This window comes from Anomaloglossus baeobatrachus, chromosome 5, assembly GCF_048569485.1.
Source record: "Anomaloglossus baeobatrachus isolate aAnoBae1 chromosome 5, aAnoBae1.hap1, whole genome shotgun sequence".
Taxonomy (NCBI): Eukaryota; Metazoa; Chordata; class Amphibia; order Anura; family Aromobatidae; genus Anomaloglossus; species Anomaloglossus baeobatrachus.
In genome coordinates this window covers 232,857,345-232,875,905 of record NC_134357.1, presented here as the reverse complement: position 1 = coordinate 232,875,905, position 18,561 = coordinate 232,857,345, and the positions used below count along the sequence as shown (strand labels likewise).

Below are 18,561 nucleotides of genomic sequence, written 5' to 3'. Positions count from 1 at the left end.
ATTTTCTTAGATGAGAGAATTGTAGCAAACTGTGTGGAGAAGATGGAGAAGAAAAAATCTCCATCTTCTCCATTGTGTGAGTTTTCTAAAATTGGCCTGCACTCAGCTGACATCCGAGTGCAGTCTGATGATTTCCACACACACATAGGCTTGAATGAGTGAGTGACATCTGATTTCAGAGTGAATTTGCATTATACTGCACATTTTTTCAAATTCTGTCAAAATTATGTGAAAAATAAATTTGACATCAACAGTGGCCCATTGAACAGCATTTTATCCGAGTGCTAGCTTTTAAGACATCTGATAGCACTCTTCAGATTTTTATCGTGGTGTAGGCCCACATCTGGAATATGGGATCCAGTTTTGGGCTCCACATTTTAAAAAAGACATTCAGAAGTTAGAGTCAGTTCAAAGGAGGGCATCTAGATTATTGCAAGAAATGGAAGGCCTCCCATATGATGACAGGTTGAAAAAGTTAGATATCTTTAGCTTAGAAAAAACACATCTCAGTGGAGATCTCATTTTTATGTATAAATACGTGGGGTCAATATAAAGGACTGGCACATGACTTATTTCTTCTAAAGAAATACTAAGGACCAGAGGGCATTCACTGCGAGTGGAAGAAAGGCGATTCTGGCAGCTAAATAGGAAAGGGTTCTTTACAGTTAGAGCAGTCAGACTATGGAATGCCCTACCACAAGAGGTAGTAATGGCAGATACTAATGTATAACAACTTTTAAAAAAGGGCTGGATGATTTCCTCGGTACACACAACATTGTCGAGTATGAATGATTTAGTGACAAAATAAATAATTGGTGGTGGAAGATTGAACGAGATGGACCTAGGTCTTTTTCAACTTGTGTATCTCTGTAACAAAATTGTTGTCACCCTCAACTTAACATTTCGCACAAGATTTTGAATAAATAACTGCAATCAATAACTTCCTTTAACCATCAACATGTTTCTTACACCTCTCAACTGTAATTTCGGACAACTCTTCTTTTGCAAGCTGCTCCAGGTCTCTCATATTTGAAGGATGCCTTCTTCCAACAGCAATTTTAAGATCTCTACACAGGTGTTCAGTCCTCAGACAGTTCTTTTCTCCATTTTCAGCTCTCCATGCTTAGTGTGGCACCCGCAGACATACAGTATGCAAAGACTAAGGCTGGGGCCACACAGGGATTACTGCAATCCCCTCACATGACACTAGGCTCATACTGGCCGTACAGCAGAGCCGAGTGTCATGCGAGTGTCCCTGCAACTGAGGTCCGTTCGTGCGAGCAGACCTCAGCTGCGTTGGGACAGGCCAGCTCTGAGGAGGGGCATGCCAACACTGAGGAGGGGCAGGCAAGGGCTACGGAGGGGCGGGCCAGCACGGAGGAGGGGAGGGAGTGATTTATCTCCCTCTCTCCTCTGTGGCTATTGCCATTCTTGCCCTGCACTCGTGGTACACCGGTGTACCGCGAGTGCAGTGCGATTTTTCTCTCGCCCCATTGACTTGAATGGGTGCGAGAGAAACAAGACTCACATTACAATCGCAGCATGCTGCGATTGTTTTCTCGGTCCATTTAGGGCTGAGAAAATAATCGCTCATGTGGGCTGACAAATAGGGTATTATTGATCCGAGTGGAATACGATGTTTTATCGCACTCCACTTGCACCGTTTTTCTCGCCGTGTGTCTTAGACCTAAGTCACCTTCTCCCTTTTTTATCTTGCTTCAAATGTGATTTTCATATTGCCCATGACTAGTTTTTGCCACAGGTGAGATTGAATGAGCATCACATGCTTGAAACAAAGTTGTTTACCCACAATTTTGGAAAGGTGCCAATAATTTTGTCCAGCCCATTTTTGGGGGTTTGTGTGAAATTATGTCTAATTTCTTTTTTTGTTTTTTTTTTTGTGTGTTTGTGTGTGTTGTTACAGTATGTACAAAGAAAATAAACATGTATATAACAAAACTTGTAATATTAATAATTTTCTGGGAGAAATACTACATTTTCTGGAACAATTTCAATGGTGCCAACACTGTTGGTCATAACTGTACACATAGTGCAGTTGGAACAGGGTCCCTGTATCTTCCTTGGCTTGCCAGATTGTCTGTCAGTTCCTATTAAGACAGTGAATATGAAAGGCATACAGTACGTCTAAACCATTGCACCTTGTGGAGAAAACCACGGATGTGCACCTATTACTAACAATAGATTTTTAAATCCTGGTTCATGTCGTAATGATATTCTGTCTGACCAATCTTGCTGGTTATATTATTAAGATTGGCTTTGTTTTTTTAGCAGTTGGAAGAATTTTTGGGTGACAATGTGGAATATGACGAGGAAGGTGAGGAGCAGAGATACTATAGACGGAAAAGAATTCTGACGGTGAAAAGTGTTATATCTGCAAGTCTGGGAGTTGCCATGACATACGGTGTTTACCTAGGTACGTTGAACTGTGAATTTGACATAGGAAGTGAATCCTTATCGTCGATGTTATTTTACAATCCTTCATTAAAAGAATAGTTTATTAAAAAGTTATCTTAAAAATGCCACCTGACTTGAGAAATATTGTGGGCAGACAGGTGGACTTGCCATGGGACTAACCTGTTCATAACAGATTTGATGTTGATTTTTTGGTTTTGTCCATTATTATTTTTTTCCCTTTTTCAAGAGCCATAACATTTTTTAATTGTCTTGTTTTTTTCAGGCCAATTTGTAGTTTTCAATGACACCATTATTTTACTATTCAACATACTGAAAAACAAGAAAAAAAATTTAATTGTGGACAAATGGCAAAAAAATTACAATTCCACCTTAGGTTTTCGGGTTTGTTTTTGCGATGTTCATTGTGGTTTAAAAATGACTGGAAACTATGATTCTTTACTAGGGATGGGCAAAAACGAACTGTAAAGTTCGGGGTTCGTACAGAACACATGGTGTTTATGTACACGATCCCGAACACGAGCTTTCCTTGGAAGCTTGTGTTACAGTTTGGATCCAGTTCGGGTCCAGGGGCTGTAAGAAAAAGCACATTATTAAAAATCATTATGATCATACTTACAGGTCCCGATACACGTCCTACAGACTCTGTCCGATCATTGCTGTGCCGCCCGGTAACCAGCACTGAGTTACAGGATCTTCCGTATCTCATTATCTTCCGTATCTCTTCCAGCAGCCCTGGTGCCTGGTGGCATGCTGGGTAATAAGGGGTTAATACCAGTTTTGTTTTACCAGCTGGTATTAAGGCTGAAATTCTTAATGTCAGGCCAAGTTTGACCTGGTCATTAAGAATGTCCAATAAAGGGTTAAAAAAAAGACACCACACAGAGAAAAAATACTTTATTAGAAATAAATACACAGACACACTTAGGGACTCCAAAGTTTATTACTCCTTCTCACCCCTCCACAATCCTGGTCTTCTTTCTTCTTCAACAGATGCAGCTCTGCTATATCAGAATGCACGGGGGGAGGAAGCACACTGCTGTTCCCCGCGCTATGTAATCACACAATGAGTGATCAGAGGCTGCGGGTTGATAAGCGGTGACATCACCACTGCCACCGTTGCCATAGTAACCTAACAAGCGGATTACTATAGCAACAGTGATCTCCGATCACCTGATTCCCGGCGCCGCTATTCACCAGATGTGGCATTATTGTGTGGCAGCAAATCCCTGCATAGGGGCTGACTCTGTAAAGAGCGCCAATATGCAGGGAGGGGGAGCCGAGCATGTGCCCGAACATCTCGCCGGTATTCATTGCTCGACGAGTATACCGAGTACTGAGATGCTTGGGCGAGCACCGCTTACCGGTGAGACACTGACACTGCAGTACCTTACATGACATCATAGTCATGTGACAAGTCTGTAGCCAATGAGATTTTCAATTTCTTGCACAGGAAAACAGGGAAGGACAAAACTCCAAGCCAGGTTCAGAGACTGAGGGAAACTTAAACTATCACTGGCACCAGCAAGGCAAAAAGTGCTCTCCTATATACACCAGGCTTGTCTGCAATAGGACTTCCTTAATTCCCAATTAATGCCGACACTTCTCTGAGTCATAGACTCAGACTCAGCTTCACTACCATTCCTGGCCACCAGAGGGAGCTCCAAAACAGCACCCACACAGACAACATTCACAACAGTACCCCCCTTGTGGAGGGGTCACCGAACGCTCACCAGAGCCACTGGGTCTGTCAGGATGGTCATGATAGAGGCACGAACCAATCTGTCAGCATGAATGTCAGAAGCAAAGACCCAAGAATTGTCCTCCTGACCTTAACCCTTCCACTTAACAAGGTACTGGAGTTTTCGTCTATTAAAACGGGAATCCAAAATTTTCTCTACCTCATATTCCAGATCCTCTTCTACTAACACAGGATCTGGAGACGCCGTCTTGGGAACTACTGGCCCCACATGATTCTTCAACAAAGACCTATGAAAAACATTGTGAATTTTAACGACTCAGAAAGAGCCAAACGAAAAGATACGGGATTAATAATCTCTGAAATCTTATAGGGCCCAATAAATCTAGGCTTAAATTTAGGCAAAGAAACTCTCATAGGAACATTCCTGGAGAAGAACCAAACCATGTCCCCCACTTTAAACTGAGGACCAACTGTCCTACGTTGGTTGGCAAACCTTTGAGCATTCTCCTGGGACTGAAACAATTTGTCCACTACTTGAGCCCAAATCTGCTGCATTCTCTCCACCACAGAATCAACTCCCGCACAGGCCGAAGCCTCAACCTGCCCTGAAGAGAACCTAGGATGAAATCCAAAATTGCAGAAAAAAGGAGACATCAAAGTAGCAGAGCTTGCCCTATTATTGAGAGCAAACTCTGCCAAGGGCAAAAAAGAAACCCAGTCATCTTGATCCGCAGATACAAAACATCTCAAATAGGTTTCCAAGGTCTGATTAGCGCTCTCTGTCTGGCCATTGGTCTGAGGATGAAAAGCAGAAGAAAAAGACAGTTCAATTCCTAATCTAGAACAAAATGCTCTCCAAATCTGGACATAAACTGAACTCCTCTGTCTTACTGAACTCCTCTGTCTGACACAATATTCTCAGGAATACCATGTAAAGGAACCACCTGTTTAAAAGACAAGGGCACCAACTCTGAAGAAGACGGCAACTTCGGTAATGGTACCAAATGGACCATCTTAGAGAATCTATCACAAATAATCCAAATAAACATCATCATTTGAGAGGCAGGAAGATCCGAAATAAAATCCATAGCAATATGAGTCCAAGGTCTCTTAGCCACAGGTAATAGCAACAACAACCGACTAGAACGTGAACAACAAGGCTTGCATCTGGAATAGATCCCACAAGATTGCACAAAACTTCTGACATCCCGGGACAAAGAAGGCCACCAAAAAAACCTACTCACAAAATCCCTAGTACCAAAAATCCCAGGATGACCGGCCAATATGAAACTATGAATCTCGGACATAACTCTAGTCCTCCATTGATCAGGAACATAGTTTCCCCACAGGACATCTCTCAGGTTTGTCCCCCTGAAATTTCTCAAGTGCTAACCTCAAATCGAGCAAAATAGCGGAGAGAACCACACCTTCATTCAGGATGTTAGATGGCTCAGCAACATCAAGAGAATCAGTAAAGAAACTCCTAGAGAGAGCATCAGTTTTAATATTCTTGGTGCCCGGAAGAAAAGAGACCACAAAATTGAAACGTGTAAAAAATAGAGCCCACCTAGCTTACCTAGGATTCAGTCTCTTGGCAGATTCAAGATAGGTCAGATTTTTATGATCAGTGAGCACCATAATTTGATGTCTCGCCTTCTCCAGCCAGTGTCTCCATTCCTCAAAGGCCCACTTCATTGCCAATAATTCTCAATTACCCATATCATAATTTCGTTCAGATAGAGAAAATTTCCGAGAGAAGAAGGCTCAAGGCTTCAGCTTGGAAGTACTAAGATCTCTTTGAGACAAAACTGCACCTGCTCCAATCTCTGATGCATCTATCTCCACTTGAAACGGAAGTGAAACATCAGGTTGCTGTAGAACTGGGGCAGAAGTTAATCTCTTTTTAAGCTCCTGGAAGGCCATAATTGGGTCTGAAGTCCAATTCTCAAAATCAGCTCCCTTTTTGGTCAAATCAGTCAGAAGCTTAACCATACTAGAGAAATTGCCTATAAATTTACGGTAAAAATTGACAAAGCCCAAATATTTTTGAAGGGATTTCAAAGAGGTTGGCTGAACCCAGTCATGAATGGCCTAAACTTTGACCGGATCCATTTCATTAGAAGCCGGATACAAAATAAACCCCAAAAAGGAAGTTTTCTGCATGCCAAAGAGACATTTTGATCCCTTAACGTACAATGAATTTTCCTTAAGTATCTGAAAAACTTTCCAAACCTGCTGAACATGAGCATCCCAATCATCAGAAAAAATCAAAATATCATCCAAATAGAAATTTGCCAGTTAGGTCCCGAAAAATATCATTCATGAATGACTGAAAGGTGAAGGGGGCATTAGTGAGCCCAAAAGGCATCACTAGGTACTCAAAATGCCCCTCAGGGGTATTAAAGGCCATCTTCCATTCATCACCCTCCTTAATTCGAATGAGAATGTACACTCCCCTAAGATCAACTTTCGTAAACCACTTAGCTCCCTTTACTCTGGAAAACAGGTTTGACATCAAGGGTAAAGGACATTGTTAGTTAACAGTTGTTTTTTAAGGAGACGATAGTCAATTCAAGGTCTCAATGACCCATCCTTCTTGGACACAAAGAAAAAACCGGCACCCATAGGTGAAGAGGATGGTCTCATTAAACACGTCAAGAAAATCTGACAAATATTCAGGTACATCATGTGGCGGAGCGGAAATAGACACAGAAAATTCATTATGCACACATTGATAAACCCAACTAACCACAGACAAGGATCTCCAATCTAGAACTGGATTATGGGACTGCAGTCAAGGGAATTCCAGTACCAAAATAGCAAGTTGTGTAATACTAAAAATTTACAATCCTCCTGATGAACTGGCGCAACCTTCATAGTTACCTGGGTCCAAAACTGGGATTTATTTTCAGCTAGGGGAGTAGCATCAATGCCTCTTAAAGGAATATGAGTTTGTAAAGGTACCATAGGAAAACCAAAATTCTTAACAAACCCAAAATCCATCAAGCTCAGGGCGGCCCCTGAATCAAGAAAGTCCTTAGCCGAAAACGAGGATTGAGAGCAAATCAAAGAGACGGACAAAAGAAATTAAAGTTGCACAGTCCCCTCAGTAAAAGAACGAGCAAATCTTTTTTCCCATTTAGGGCAGACAGAAATAGTGTGAGACGCGTCTCCGCATAGAAACACAACTTATTTTTCCGTCTAAAACCCTGCCGCTCAGCATTAGAGAGGACCCTATCACACTGCATAGGCTCTGAAGACTGTTTCGCAAGCAATACATCAGCACGTATAGATTTGTGTTCGCGTAAACGCCTATCAATCTGAATGGCTAAAGTCATAGAGGCATCGAGACCAGAAGGGATAGGAAATCCCACCATAACATCCTTCACTGCATGCGCGAGATCCTTATGAAAAAGTGCCGCAAGTTCATCATCATTCCATTTGGTAAGGACCGCCCACTTTCTGAATTTCTTACAAAAAATGTCAGCGGAATCTTGACCTTGGATCAAAGCCAGTAAGGCCTTCTCTGCTTGATCAATAACATTGGGTTCATCATACAACAATCCCAGGACCTGAGAAAAGGAATCCACAGTAGCAAGAATTGGATCGTCAGGAGCCAATGAAAAGGCCCAGTCCTGAGGGTCACCATGCATCAAAGAGATGACAAGGGAATATGTTCCGGTCCCCTCTTTACTGCTGATGCCTCAGACGTTAGTGGTAGCAGATGAGTCCTGTAAACCCACCCGCCTGGTAGCGTTAACAGATGACTTGAAGTCCTTGTTTGTTCTGGGATCTGCAACCCGTGCGTGCACAGTACTGTGAGCCCTGGATGTTCACCCCACAGGATCCCTCTGTCCTTGGCACTTGCTCTCTCGCTCTCCAGCTACTTTCCTCCTCTGAGTGGCTGTTCTTACTACTTCAGGTCTTTGCAGAGTCTTTCCTTGTTTCTATGTGTCTCAAGAGTTTCTGGTCTGTCTTGACACGTTTCTTACAGCTCCTCTCCTCAGCTCCTTCTTCCTTCACTTCTACTGCAGACTGCTCACTAACACTTCCCAGGTCACTCTCTCCTCCCCCAGGTCTGGTCCCTCCCTTCCCAGTTTGCTGCCTGTTAGCTTACATTCCCAGCCCTGTCATCTGGCTCTAATGGGGGTCTCCCACCCTAGTTGTGAGTGTAAATGTGCTGGTGTGTGTGTTTAACCCCTTAATTATCGCGGGCAGTAATATTCCGTCCTAGCGGTCATAATGTTACTGCCCGCGGTCTACCGCCGACAGCATGCCGCGATCGGCGCACATCTCAGCTAATTTTCACAGCTGAGATGTGTGCCTGCTAGGCATGAGTAGAATCGTTATCTGCTGTCAATATTTGACAGCGCCATTATAATCGCGATCGCGGTAACCTTATACTTAACGCCTGATACCGGAAGTGTGACTTCCGGTAGTTGTCATGGTAGCACAGGGTCATGTGATGACTTCTGTAACTGCCATGAATTACTTTGTTTCACTCGGCCCACAGCCCAGTGAAGCAGAAAGTGAGCGTATCTGCTGTTTACAGCTGTGTTGCTGTGATCAGCAGATAGGGCAGAGCGATCGGATTGTTAATCGCTATAGTCCCCTAGGGGGACTAGTAAAATAAAAAAAAAGTAAAAAAAAGTTTTAAAAAATTAAAAAAACCCTAAAAGTTCAAATCACCCCTCTTTCGCTCCATTGCAAATTAAAGGGTTAAAAAAATAAAAAATATAAACACATTTGGTATCGCCGAGTTCAGAACCGCCGATCTATCAAAATATAAAATCAATTAATCTAATCAGTAAACGGCGTAGTGGCAAAAAAATTCCAAATGCCAAAATGACTTTTTTTTGTCGCCACAACTTTTGCACAAAATTCAATAACAGGCGATCAAAACGTAGCATCTGAGCAAAAATAGTACAGTTAAAAACCTCAGCTTGAGACGCAAAAAATAAGCCATCACTGAGCCATAGATCCCGAAAAATGAGAACTCTATGGGTCACGGAATATGGTGTAAAACGTGCGCCACTTTTTTCGGACAAACGTCCGATTTTTCTTAACCCCTTATATAAAAGTAAACCTATATATGTTTGGTGTCTACGTACTCGCACTGACCTGAGGCATCACGCCCACACATCAGTTTTACTATTTAGTGAACACAGTCCATAAAATATCTCAAAAACAATAGTGCTATCGCACTTTTTTTGCAATTTTTCTGCATTTGGAATTTTGTTGCCGTTTTCCAGTACACTATATGGTAAAACTTAGAGTTTCATTTAAAAGTACAGCTCGTTCCACAAAAAATGAGCCCTCACATGACCATATTGACTGAAAAGTAAAAAGGTTATGTCTCTCAGAAGAAGAATGGCAAAAAAAAATGGAAAGCGAAAAATCGGCCGGTCGTGAATGGGTTAATGACTGGCACAGTCATGTAGTACCCGAGCTGTTACCTTGTTGTTACCTTGTTTTTGTGACACCTGGTTACAGCAGGGGTGTAACAAATACATCTTTGATGCACTTTGGAATCAGATCAGATCACCTTAACATTTTCTTCAAGAAAAAAAGGTTAAGTTAGTTGTACTTGTTTTTCCAGCATATCAGAACTGTCTGTTATCTACATAGCTCTGGTAGATCAATATAATAACTTATCTTATGGATGAAGAAGAAAGCATTAGATAAAATGCTGTTTCCATTCCTTTATTCCAGGGCTCCTTGAAATGCAGCTGATTTTACATTATGATGAAACTTATAGAGAAGTGAAATATGGTAATGTGGGATTGCAGGATATTGATAACAAGATGCTGATGGGTATTAACGTCACCCCAATTGCTGCCCTACTGTATACTCCTGTTCTTATCAGGTTAGTATTGCATAGCTTACTGTAATGCGAGCTATTAGATTTGTAATTACTTGTGATACATTGTGAAGTCCCTTAAAAACGAGTCTCCTAAAAGAAAGTGAAAAATGATTATACTTAAGCTTCATTTACACATTAGATTCCTTTACATAACAAATACTGATTATCATTAGCTATTAAATCCATTAAAAGGAAACTAAGATATGAAGCAGAACTAGAAAAGTGCCACATAGAGTAGTACAGTATGACCCATATAAAAGTGTACAATTGAGAGACTCTCCCCTTGTGTAGTTGTGCGTGTCACACCAACGTTAAAGAGCCTAGTGTAGTCGATTCAAAGACCAGCAGCGGAGATTTAGGTAGATGATTGCTCCAAATGGCTTGTAAAATAGATAATAATAACGAAAAATACCTAACGATCTGTGCTAACGGTGAAGTATAAAAATATTTATTGTCTAAAAATAACGAATCCCCTTCCTCAGATGAAAAGACAGCTACTGTTTTATATCTGATGAAGGGGATTCCTCTGAAACGCGGTATTTTTAGACAATAATTTTTTTTATTCTTACCTACTCTACAAACCATTTAGAAGGAAAATGAGTAATGTGAACCAGCAGTGGGACGTATCGGAAAGTGGGACGTATCGGAAAGTGGGACGTATAGGAAAGTGGGACGTATCGGAAAGTGGGACGTATAGGAAAAGTGGGACGTATAGGAAAAGTGGGACGTATAGGAAAAGTGGGACGTATAGGAAAAGTGGGACGTATCGGAAAAGTGGGACGTATAGGAAAAGTGGGACGTATCGGAAAAGTGGGACGTATCGGAAAAGTGGGACGTATAGGAAAAGTGGGACGTATGGGAAAGTGGGACGTATGGGAAAGTGGGACGTATAGGAAAAGTGGGACGTATAGGAAAAGTGGGACGTATCGGAAAAGTGGGACGTATAGGAAAAGTGGGATGTATCGGAAAAGTGGGACGTATCGGAAAAGTGGGACGTATAGGAAAAGTGGGACGTATGGGAAAGTGGGACGTATGGGAAAGTGGGACGTATGGGAAAGTGGGACGTATCGGAAAGTGCGACGTATCGGAAAATGGTACATTTCGGAAAGTGGGACGTATAGGAAAGTGGGACGTATAGGAAAGTGTATGTTATCAAAAATAGCAACAAAAAGAGGAGATAAAAACTCCCCCAAAAATGTATTATAAAATATACTCAAAGCAAAAAAAAAAGGGCAACTAGTCCAGTTAGCCCAGGCCAACATATCCAATGTACAAACAGGATGAAGACAAGCCTCTCAACATGATGGACACTTCACAGGTGCAAAGTAAATTGCACACTAGTGGCGCGCATAGGGCGCTGTTTACACTTGTATGCGCATGGTGTCCAGCCAGCAACCTATTACCACGCCCTTACTATTAGATTAGGCGGGTTACTCGGACACTACTCACTCCAGCACGCAAGGGACAGAGATTCCACTATGCACGGCCGTATTAAGAGGCCCGGCTGCACCCCGTATAAAAAAGTGCAAAAAAGTGTGTGTTAAATCCAGACACCATCATACTTGTCTCAAATCAACTTACAGCAGACATTGGTGGTTATTGGGGCATAATGTTTAATTATTTCAATATTGCAAAAATCTGAACATTCAGAAAATTAGTTTTTTTCATAGACCTCTATATTTATAATTGATTCCAACTAGAAATAAGACAAATAGATTCATAGGGGAGGAAGTTTGTAAAGTAATGCATGCACATTGTCAGGAGACGTGGAAGAACATTCTGTATATGCTACTGAACTATTAGACCAATACCGTCAGGGCCGTTGTATACTGTACTATTGTATAGTCAGACTTGTCACAGACTAATTTTTCAGGTATTTTGGTACGAAATGGATGATATTCCTGTCCTCTGGAATCTATGCTTTGTTTGTTTCCACCAACTACTGGGAAAAATACTACACGCTTGTCCCTTCTGCCACAGTCATCGGAGCCATGATTGTCCCATTCTGGGCATCAATAGGCAATTACATTACTAGGTAAGAGTTTAATCACTTTCATTGCCAGTGATATGTATGAGCAGTCTAACCCTTTTTATATGGTGCTGAATGGGTGGATACTTAGGCCTTTATCATACAAAAGGAAGATTCACCTAAAAAATGTGGTAAATGCAACATAAAAGTCAGAATGCAAAATTGTGAGGACTTGTAATTTCAGGATGGCGCAAAGATATTATGAGTTTGCAAACTATAAAGACGAGAATATGCGAGAAGAGCGCAAGCTGCCACGAGGAGCCAGTCACAAGTACATCATCATATTTCAGTGCATTTTCTTCTCTATCTTCCATGTAAGTGACCATCACAGTATTTTTTACAGAGAATCTATCAACAGGTTTTTATCACTTAATCTAAGAACACTTACTGGAGTGTCACTTACTGGACTGCTTGCTGTAGTTTTGATAAATTCACTGTTTTATGAGCAGGAGATTGTCATTAGGAGACTAGTAAACTTGCTGCCATGTAGTGCTCCATATTCACAAGCTCTGTACAACCGCTCCGTCACCACTGAGTGAGGGCAGTTTTCTGTCTATGCACAGTGTACACAGCTGCCAATCACTGCTGTGGGTGGGTTATGTAAAGCTCAACATAGATCTGCAGTGAATAAATCTACATAGAACTACAATTTTATCAAAACTGCGGTATGTTTCTCAGTAATGTCTCTGGAATCAGGGACTCTGCCCCTACACAATACTTCTCAGAATACATAACAATAATGTGGTGCCATATTCCTGTCTCCGCCATTCTTCTAGCTTACATCTGTCTCTCTTCTCATTACAGTTGTGTTTTATCTTATCCCAGTTCCCAGTTTATTTCTTCCTCAGCAAATTCTTATATGGGTATAACCACACATTATGTGATGTCAAGCAGTGCGGTAAGTGAGCAGCTTCCCTTTCTCGGAGGTCTGTCCTAGAGTAAGTAGAACCTACAGTGTAACTGTGGCCTTCTTACAGGTGCATCCATCCAATCTGGACTTCTGCCAGGATTCAATGTGACTGTTCTCCATTCTCTGCCGTCCAGTGTGAATCTTATCTATATGGAGAGCGCCCTTATGCTGGTGGCCGTGTCATCTATGATTCTGGTAAGAGAGGGGAAAATTTGTTTTCAGCCGCCATCGAAAATTCTGTGTATGATGCTTCTACTTAACATATTTGCTCAGATCCTGATCCTCTGTGGTTCTGCATATCGCCCAACTGAAGAGATCGATCTCCGCAGTATCGGCTGGGGAAATATATTCCAGCTACCCTTCAAACATGCCAGAGACTATCGGCTTCGTTGTATGACCCCTTACTTCCTTTACACTGGATTTGAGGTTCTGTTTGCCTGCACCGGGTTTACTCTGGTGAGTGCCATTTACATGATTCTGCAGGAACGAGCAAACTCATTTTCTAAAATGATTTCTAAAAATGCCATTTATAGGATTGCCCTTTTGGCCACTTCTAACTATAAATATAACCAAATGTACTTGAGTGTTTAGTAGATCTATGAAGAAAAATAATGAAAAGTAGTCTCTTATTGATTGCTATGGGCAGTATGCGCTCACTTTCATTTACAAGGCCTTATATGTAGGGTTGAGGGATGCCGAACTGTAAAGTGGATGTCCAGGACTCAAACCTAAACACATTCTTTTAAAACAGTCTGTGTCGGAGTTTGTGTGCTTTATGTATGCTGAACAATCGATCGAGCATCACTGTGCTCGGGAACGCTCGGTGCTTGGCCCAGTGAGAGCCGCTTGCAGTGTCTGAATAGCATTCACCGGGGCTGAAAACAAAATATTCCGATGTAGTGGTGTACATTAAAAAAAATCCTGCTGTCCCTTCCCCAGAAATACTCTGTTTATAGCTGGCTGTATGTGCCCAATCATTGACATCCATTGTACTCGTTACTCCCATCGGTCCAGATCCTTATTGACTTATATGAGGTTCGGGATGGGGGAACAAGTTCAGGTCAAGTCTGGGTCCCGAAGCAAACGTTTTACTAAAGTCTGGCTGAACTAAAACTTCCATGGGTCTGCTCATCTCTACTTACATGCCATTTTTTGTACTGTTTGCTGCAGATTTTAAATGCAGGTCGTAAGTCCAGATAAGAATTTTATCATATATGCTTTTTGCACTTTCTGATTGCTGTTTTCTCTTTATTAAACAGGGTTATGGGGTATGCTCTCTTGGACTGGAAAATCTTCCATATCTCCTAACAGCTTATGGTCTCTCATGCTGCGTTTTCTCTTCTCTTGGACTTTCTTTACTTCGCCTTCCAAGACAAATCCCATTGCTAACTGGACCATTACTCCATTCCTGTCTGCTGATCGGACTCTTCTTCTGGAGTCCAACCCCAAGGGATCAGTCACAAAGTCCTGTGCTGTATTTGGTGGCAATCCTGTGGGGTATTGGCAGTGCCCTAAACAAGACCAGTGTTAGCAGTGAGTATCCAGAAATAAATTATTTGTATTTCTTTAATTTCAAAAGTTATGTGTCTCTTTCTGCTAGGACACTTTGCTATTTTGATTTGTTTTTAGGTAACTATTTCAAGGAGACATACCAAGGTTATAGATGTATAAATGTTTTAAAAGCCAGTGCTCGAATGGTGCAGCCCTTAAAGTGAATTTAACGTCCACTTCCTGGAGTGGGAGGGATGTTCGGCGTCATATCGACGTCACGTGGCAGCCAGCCAATAGAAGCGGAGGGGCGGAGATGAGCGGGACGTAAACATCCCCCCCACCTCCTTCCTTCCGCATTGCTGGCCGGGAGCCGCAGGGCGCAGGTAAGATCTGTTCATCGTTCCCGTGGTGTCACACACTGCGATGTGTGCAACCCCGGGTACGATGAACAACCTGACGTTCAATTCATGAGGAAAGAACGACGTGCGTGCGATGAACATTTTACCGTTCATTCGCAATCGCATGTAGCTGTTACACACTACAATGTACCTTACGATGCCGGATGTGCGTCACTTACGACGTGACCCCGCCGACACATCGTAAGATATATTGTAGTGTGTAAAGCGGGCTTAACTGATGAAAAAGAACCATATAATTTGTTGTGCAATTTTTTCTGAGTACACCAATACCCCATCTGTGGTGGAAAACTACTGTTTGGGTGTGCGGTACTGCTTGGAAGGGAAGGAGCCCCATTTGACTTATGGAGAGCAAAATTGGCTTGAATAGATAGCAGGTGCCATGTCGCATTTGCAGAGCCTCTGTCATGCCAAAACAGCAGAAACCACCACAAGTAACCCAATTTTGAAAACTTCACCTCTCGAGGAATTAGTCTAGGGGTGTAGTGAGCATTTTTATCCGTCAGGCAATTTGCAGAATTGTATAACATTGGGCTGAGTGAATTAATATTTCTAATTTTTCCAATAAAATATTACTTTGGACTTTGGATTGGGTGGGAGAGCGAGCACATTCCCTCTTCCATTCCCCCTAAAAATTGCAATTGCTATTGATCGCAATGTTTAGGGGGTTAAACAGCCAGGGTGTGAAAGCCAGAGCTTGGCTATGACTTTAACTCCAGATGGCGATCACACAGGTACAGCTCCTGTGCCCGGATGAACACCAAATGTACCGGGACGTCCATTTGCGGTAAGGCACTACAATCAGGAATGTACAGGTAAGTCAAATGTCGGGAAGGGGTTGAGGAACAATATTTCCAGTGTTTACATTCCTCAAAATAACATTTAACCCTTTTACTGGAAGCCCTACAATGAGGGATTTATCACATAATTGGACTATTTATTTAATGTTTTCTTTGCTCCAGTTTTAATAGGCATGTTTTATGAGGACAAAGGACGTCAAGACTTTGTTTTCACCATCTACCACTGGCTCCAAGCATTTGCTATATTTATTGTGTATCTCTGGTCTGGACTGCCAATGATGGTAAGTAAAGTATATAATTTATTTATCAGTTGCTTAAACGGTTTTATAGCCTTATTGAATAGGACATTATGTTTACACTGTCAGCACATAAACAGTTGGTAGTCTATAGGTTTCATCGTTTTAAGGTTGAATGTAGTAATGTGTCCATCTAGTTCATCCTATAACCTAACAGGTTGATCCGGAGGAAGGAAAAAAAACCTTGAGAATATACTGATTGCCCAATATTAGGGGAAAAATTCCTTTCTCACTCCAAATACAGCAATCAGACAAGTTCCCTAAATCAATGTTCAAGCACAGAATCTAGTATCCATATCCTGTAATTTTATATTTATCAAAAAAGACATCCAGGCCTCTTTGTACTTGTTTAATGAATCAACCATTACATAATGTGGTGGAGTTTCATAGTATCACTGCTCTTAAAGTAAAAAATTGCCATCTGTGATTGTAATTAAACCTGTCCTCTACATGTAGATGATGCCCCTTGTCACTGTTGCAGACCTAGCTGTAAAAAGATCATTATACAGATCTCTGCACTGTCCATTCAAATATTTGTACATTGTAATAAGATTGCACCTGATGTGCCTAAAGGTCCAGTCACACTAAGCAACTTACCAGCGATCCCAACAACGATAGGGATCGCTGGTAAGTTGCTAGGAGGTTGCTGGTGAGCTGTCACACTGTGACGCTCCAGCGATCCCACCAGCAACCTGACCTGGCAGGGATCGCTGGAGCGTGGCTACACGAGTTGCTGGTGAGCTCACCAGCAACCAGTGACCAGCCCCCAGTCTCCTAGTTACAGCACACATCAGGTTAATTAACCCGATGTGTGCTGCAGCTAAATGTTCACAGAGCAGGGAGCAGCGCACAATGCTTAGCGCTGGCTCCTTGCTCTCCTAGTTACAGCACACATCAGGTTAATTAACCCGATGTGTGCTGCAGCTAAATGTGCACAGAGCAGGGAGCAGCGCACACTGCTTAGTGCTGGCTCCTTGCTCTCCTAGTTACAGCACACATCGGGTTAATTACCTGATGTGTGCTGCAGCTACATGTGCACAGAGCAGGAGGCACTGACAGTGAGAGCGGAGGAGGCTGGTATCAAAGGTAAATATCGGGTAACCAAGGACAGGGCTTCTTGGTTACCCGATGTTTACATTGGTTACCAGCCTCAGCAGAAGCTGGCTCCCTGCTCACTGCACATTAGTTGTTGCTGTCTTGCTGTCACACACAGCGATCTGTGCTTCACAGCAGGACAGCAACAACTAAAAAATGGCCCAGGACATTCAGCAACAACCAACGACCTCACAGCAGGGGTCAGGTTGTTGCTGGATGTCACACACAGCAACATCGCTAGCAACGTCACAAAAGTTGTTCGTTACCAGCGATGTTGCTAGCGATGTTGCTTAGTGTGACGGGGCCTTAAAAGGGGGAAGCCTCCCATAAGTGACCCTATTTTGGAAACTACACTCCTCACGGAATGTACCTTGGAGATCAAAATTAGAGAACACAATTTCCTAAACGTTAAGGTCATTGTGTTGTCCTATGTGAATCTATCCTAACATGAATAAACTAGCAGTATTTTAAGCTTATTTCATAAATTGAATTTATTACAAAGCACATAATAAAAATGTAAATGAGATAAGTGGGAAAAGAACATTGATCAAAATTGGAGAACACGTTCAGATAACACCAAGTTACTGGTGTTAATCTGGCACCTGGTGCTAATTTCCTTAATTATTAAGAACTGGGGAAGAGACTGGAAGAAGAGTGGACCAAACCCACACCAGAGCAGTGTGAGAGACTAGTGATGTCCTGTGGCCGCTGATGTGCTGATGTCATTCAAAGCCAAGGCCTGTACACCTCCTACTGATTGTGACTGTGACCTTCAGAAAATTTACTTATAATCTTTCTCTGTGCTGCAATCATTGTTGTTCTCTAATTATGATCATCATATTTTTGGCAAAATAAAGAATTTATCTTGATAAACTTTGGATCTTTTGAAAAACACTGTTCTAGTTGCATGAAGTACTCTTTACAAAAAACCTTCAAACGTTCATCAATGTAGATTACATTATTGTCACAGGCGGGGAGGGGACGCTGCGCTCACCACGCTCACTCTTCCACTCTCCAAACTGAACTCTACTCTCCCCTTCCTTTTCCCGCCTCCAGGACTGTGAACTCCTCGGTGGGTGCGGCCAACCGCCTGGCTCCACCCCCTGGTGTGGACATCTGCCCCTGGAGGGAGGCAACAAGGATTTTTGTCTGACTTTGATGTGCCTAGCCGGGGTGTGGGGTGTGTTGTTGCAGTACCTGTGACGTCCTGGCTTGTCCAGGGCGCCATATTCCCCCTTAGTAAAATGCAGACCGTCCGCGGGCTGCCCGTCCATCACCGGTTTTATTTTTGTTAACTGCAAGAGTAAAAACAACATTCAAAAACACAAGCATTTTTAGTCAAACTTCCCATAACGGGAGGCACATTCTTAAACGGTATATGTTTATTAAACGGCACGGCTTCCGCTCTTCTCCCACCCAAACAACCTGGCCCTGATGCTGCCCCTAAGAAGTGGGCAGCACCCCTTGACCCCAGTCCAGAACCAAGTTGCCCGAGCGGGTACGGTCTCTTTCAGGGGACCCGCGTC

The 18,561-nt window shown here is 42.4% G+C and overlaps 1 protein-coding gene across 2 annotated transcripts in view; it reads left to right on the top strand.

The window, feature by feature from the left end:
* Positions 1–18,561, top strand: part of UNC93B1 (unc-93B1 regulator of TLR signaling) — a 112,605-nt gene that overhangs the window by 73,575 nt on the left and 20,469 nt on the right. The window contains exons 3-11 of one of the 2 annotated variants that reach the window (XM_075347341.1): positions 2,293–2,434; positions 9,848–10,001; positions 11,872–12,033; positions 12,212–12,341; positions 12,832–12,925; positions 13,005–13,132; positions 13,211–13,393; positions 14,197–14,470; positions 15,807–15,925. In XM_075347341.1, the coding sequence (XP_075203456.1) occupies positions 2,293–2,434; positions 9,848–10,001; positions 11,872–12,033; positions 12,212–12,341; positions 12,832–12,925; positions 13,005–13,132; positions 13,211–13,393; positions 14,197–14,470; positions 15,807–15,925 (1,386 nt within the window). Of the gene's footprint in view, positions 1–2,289; positions 2,435–9,847; positions 10,002–11,871; positions 12,034–12,211; positions 12,342–12,831; positions 12,926–13,004; positions 13,133–13,210; positions 13,394–14,196; positions 14,471–15,806; positions 15,926–18,561 lie in introns of both variants that reach the window. The other variant, XM_075347340.1, reaches the window with a different exon arrangement.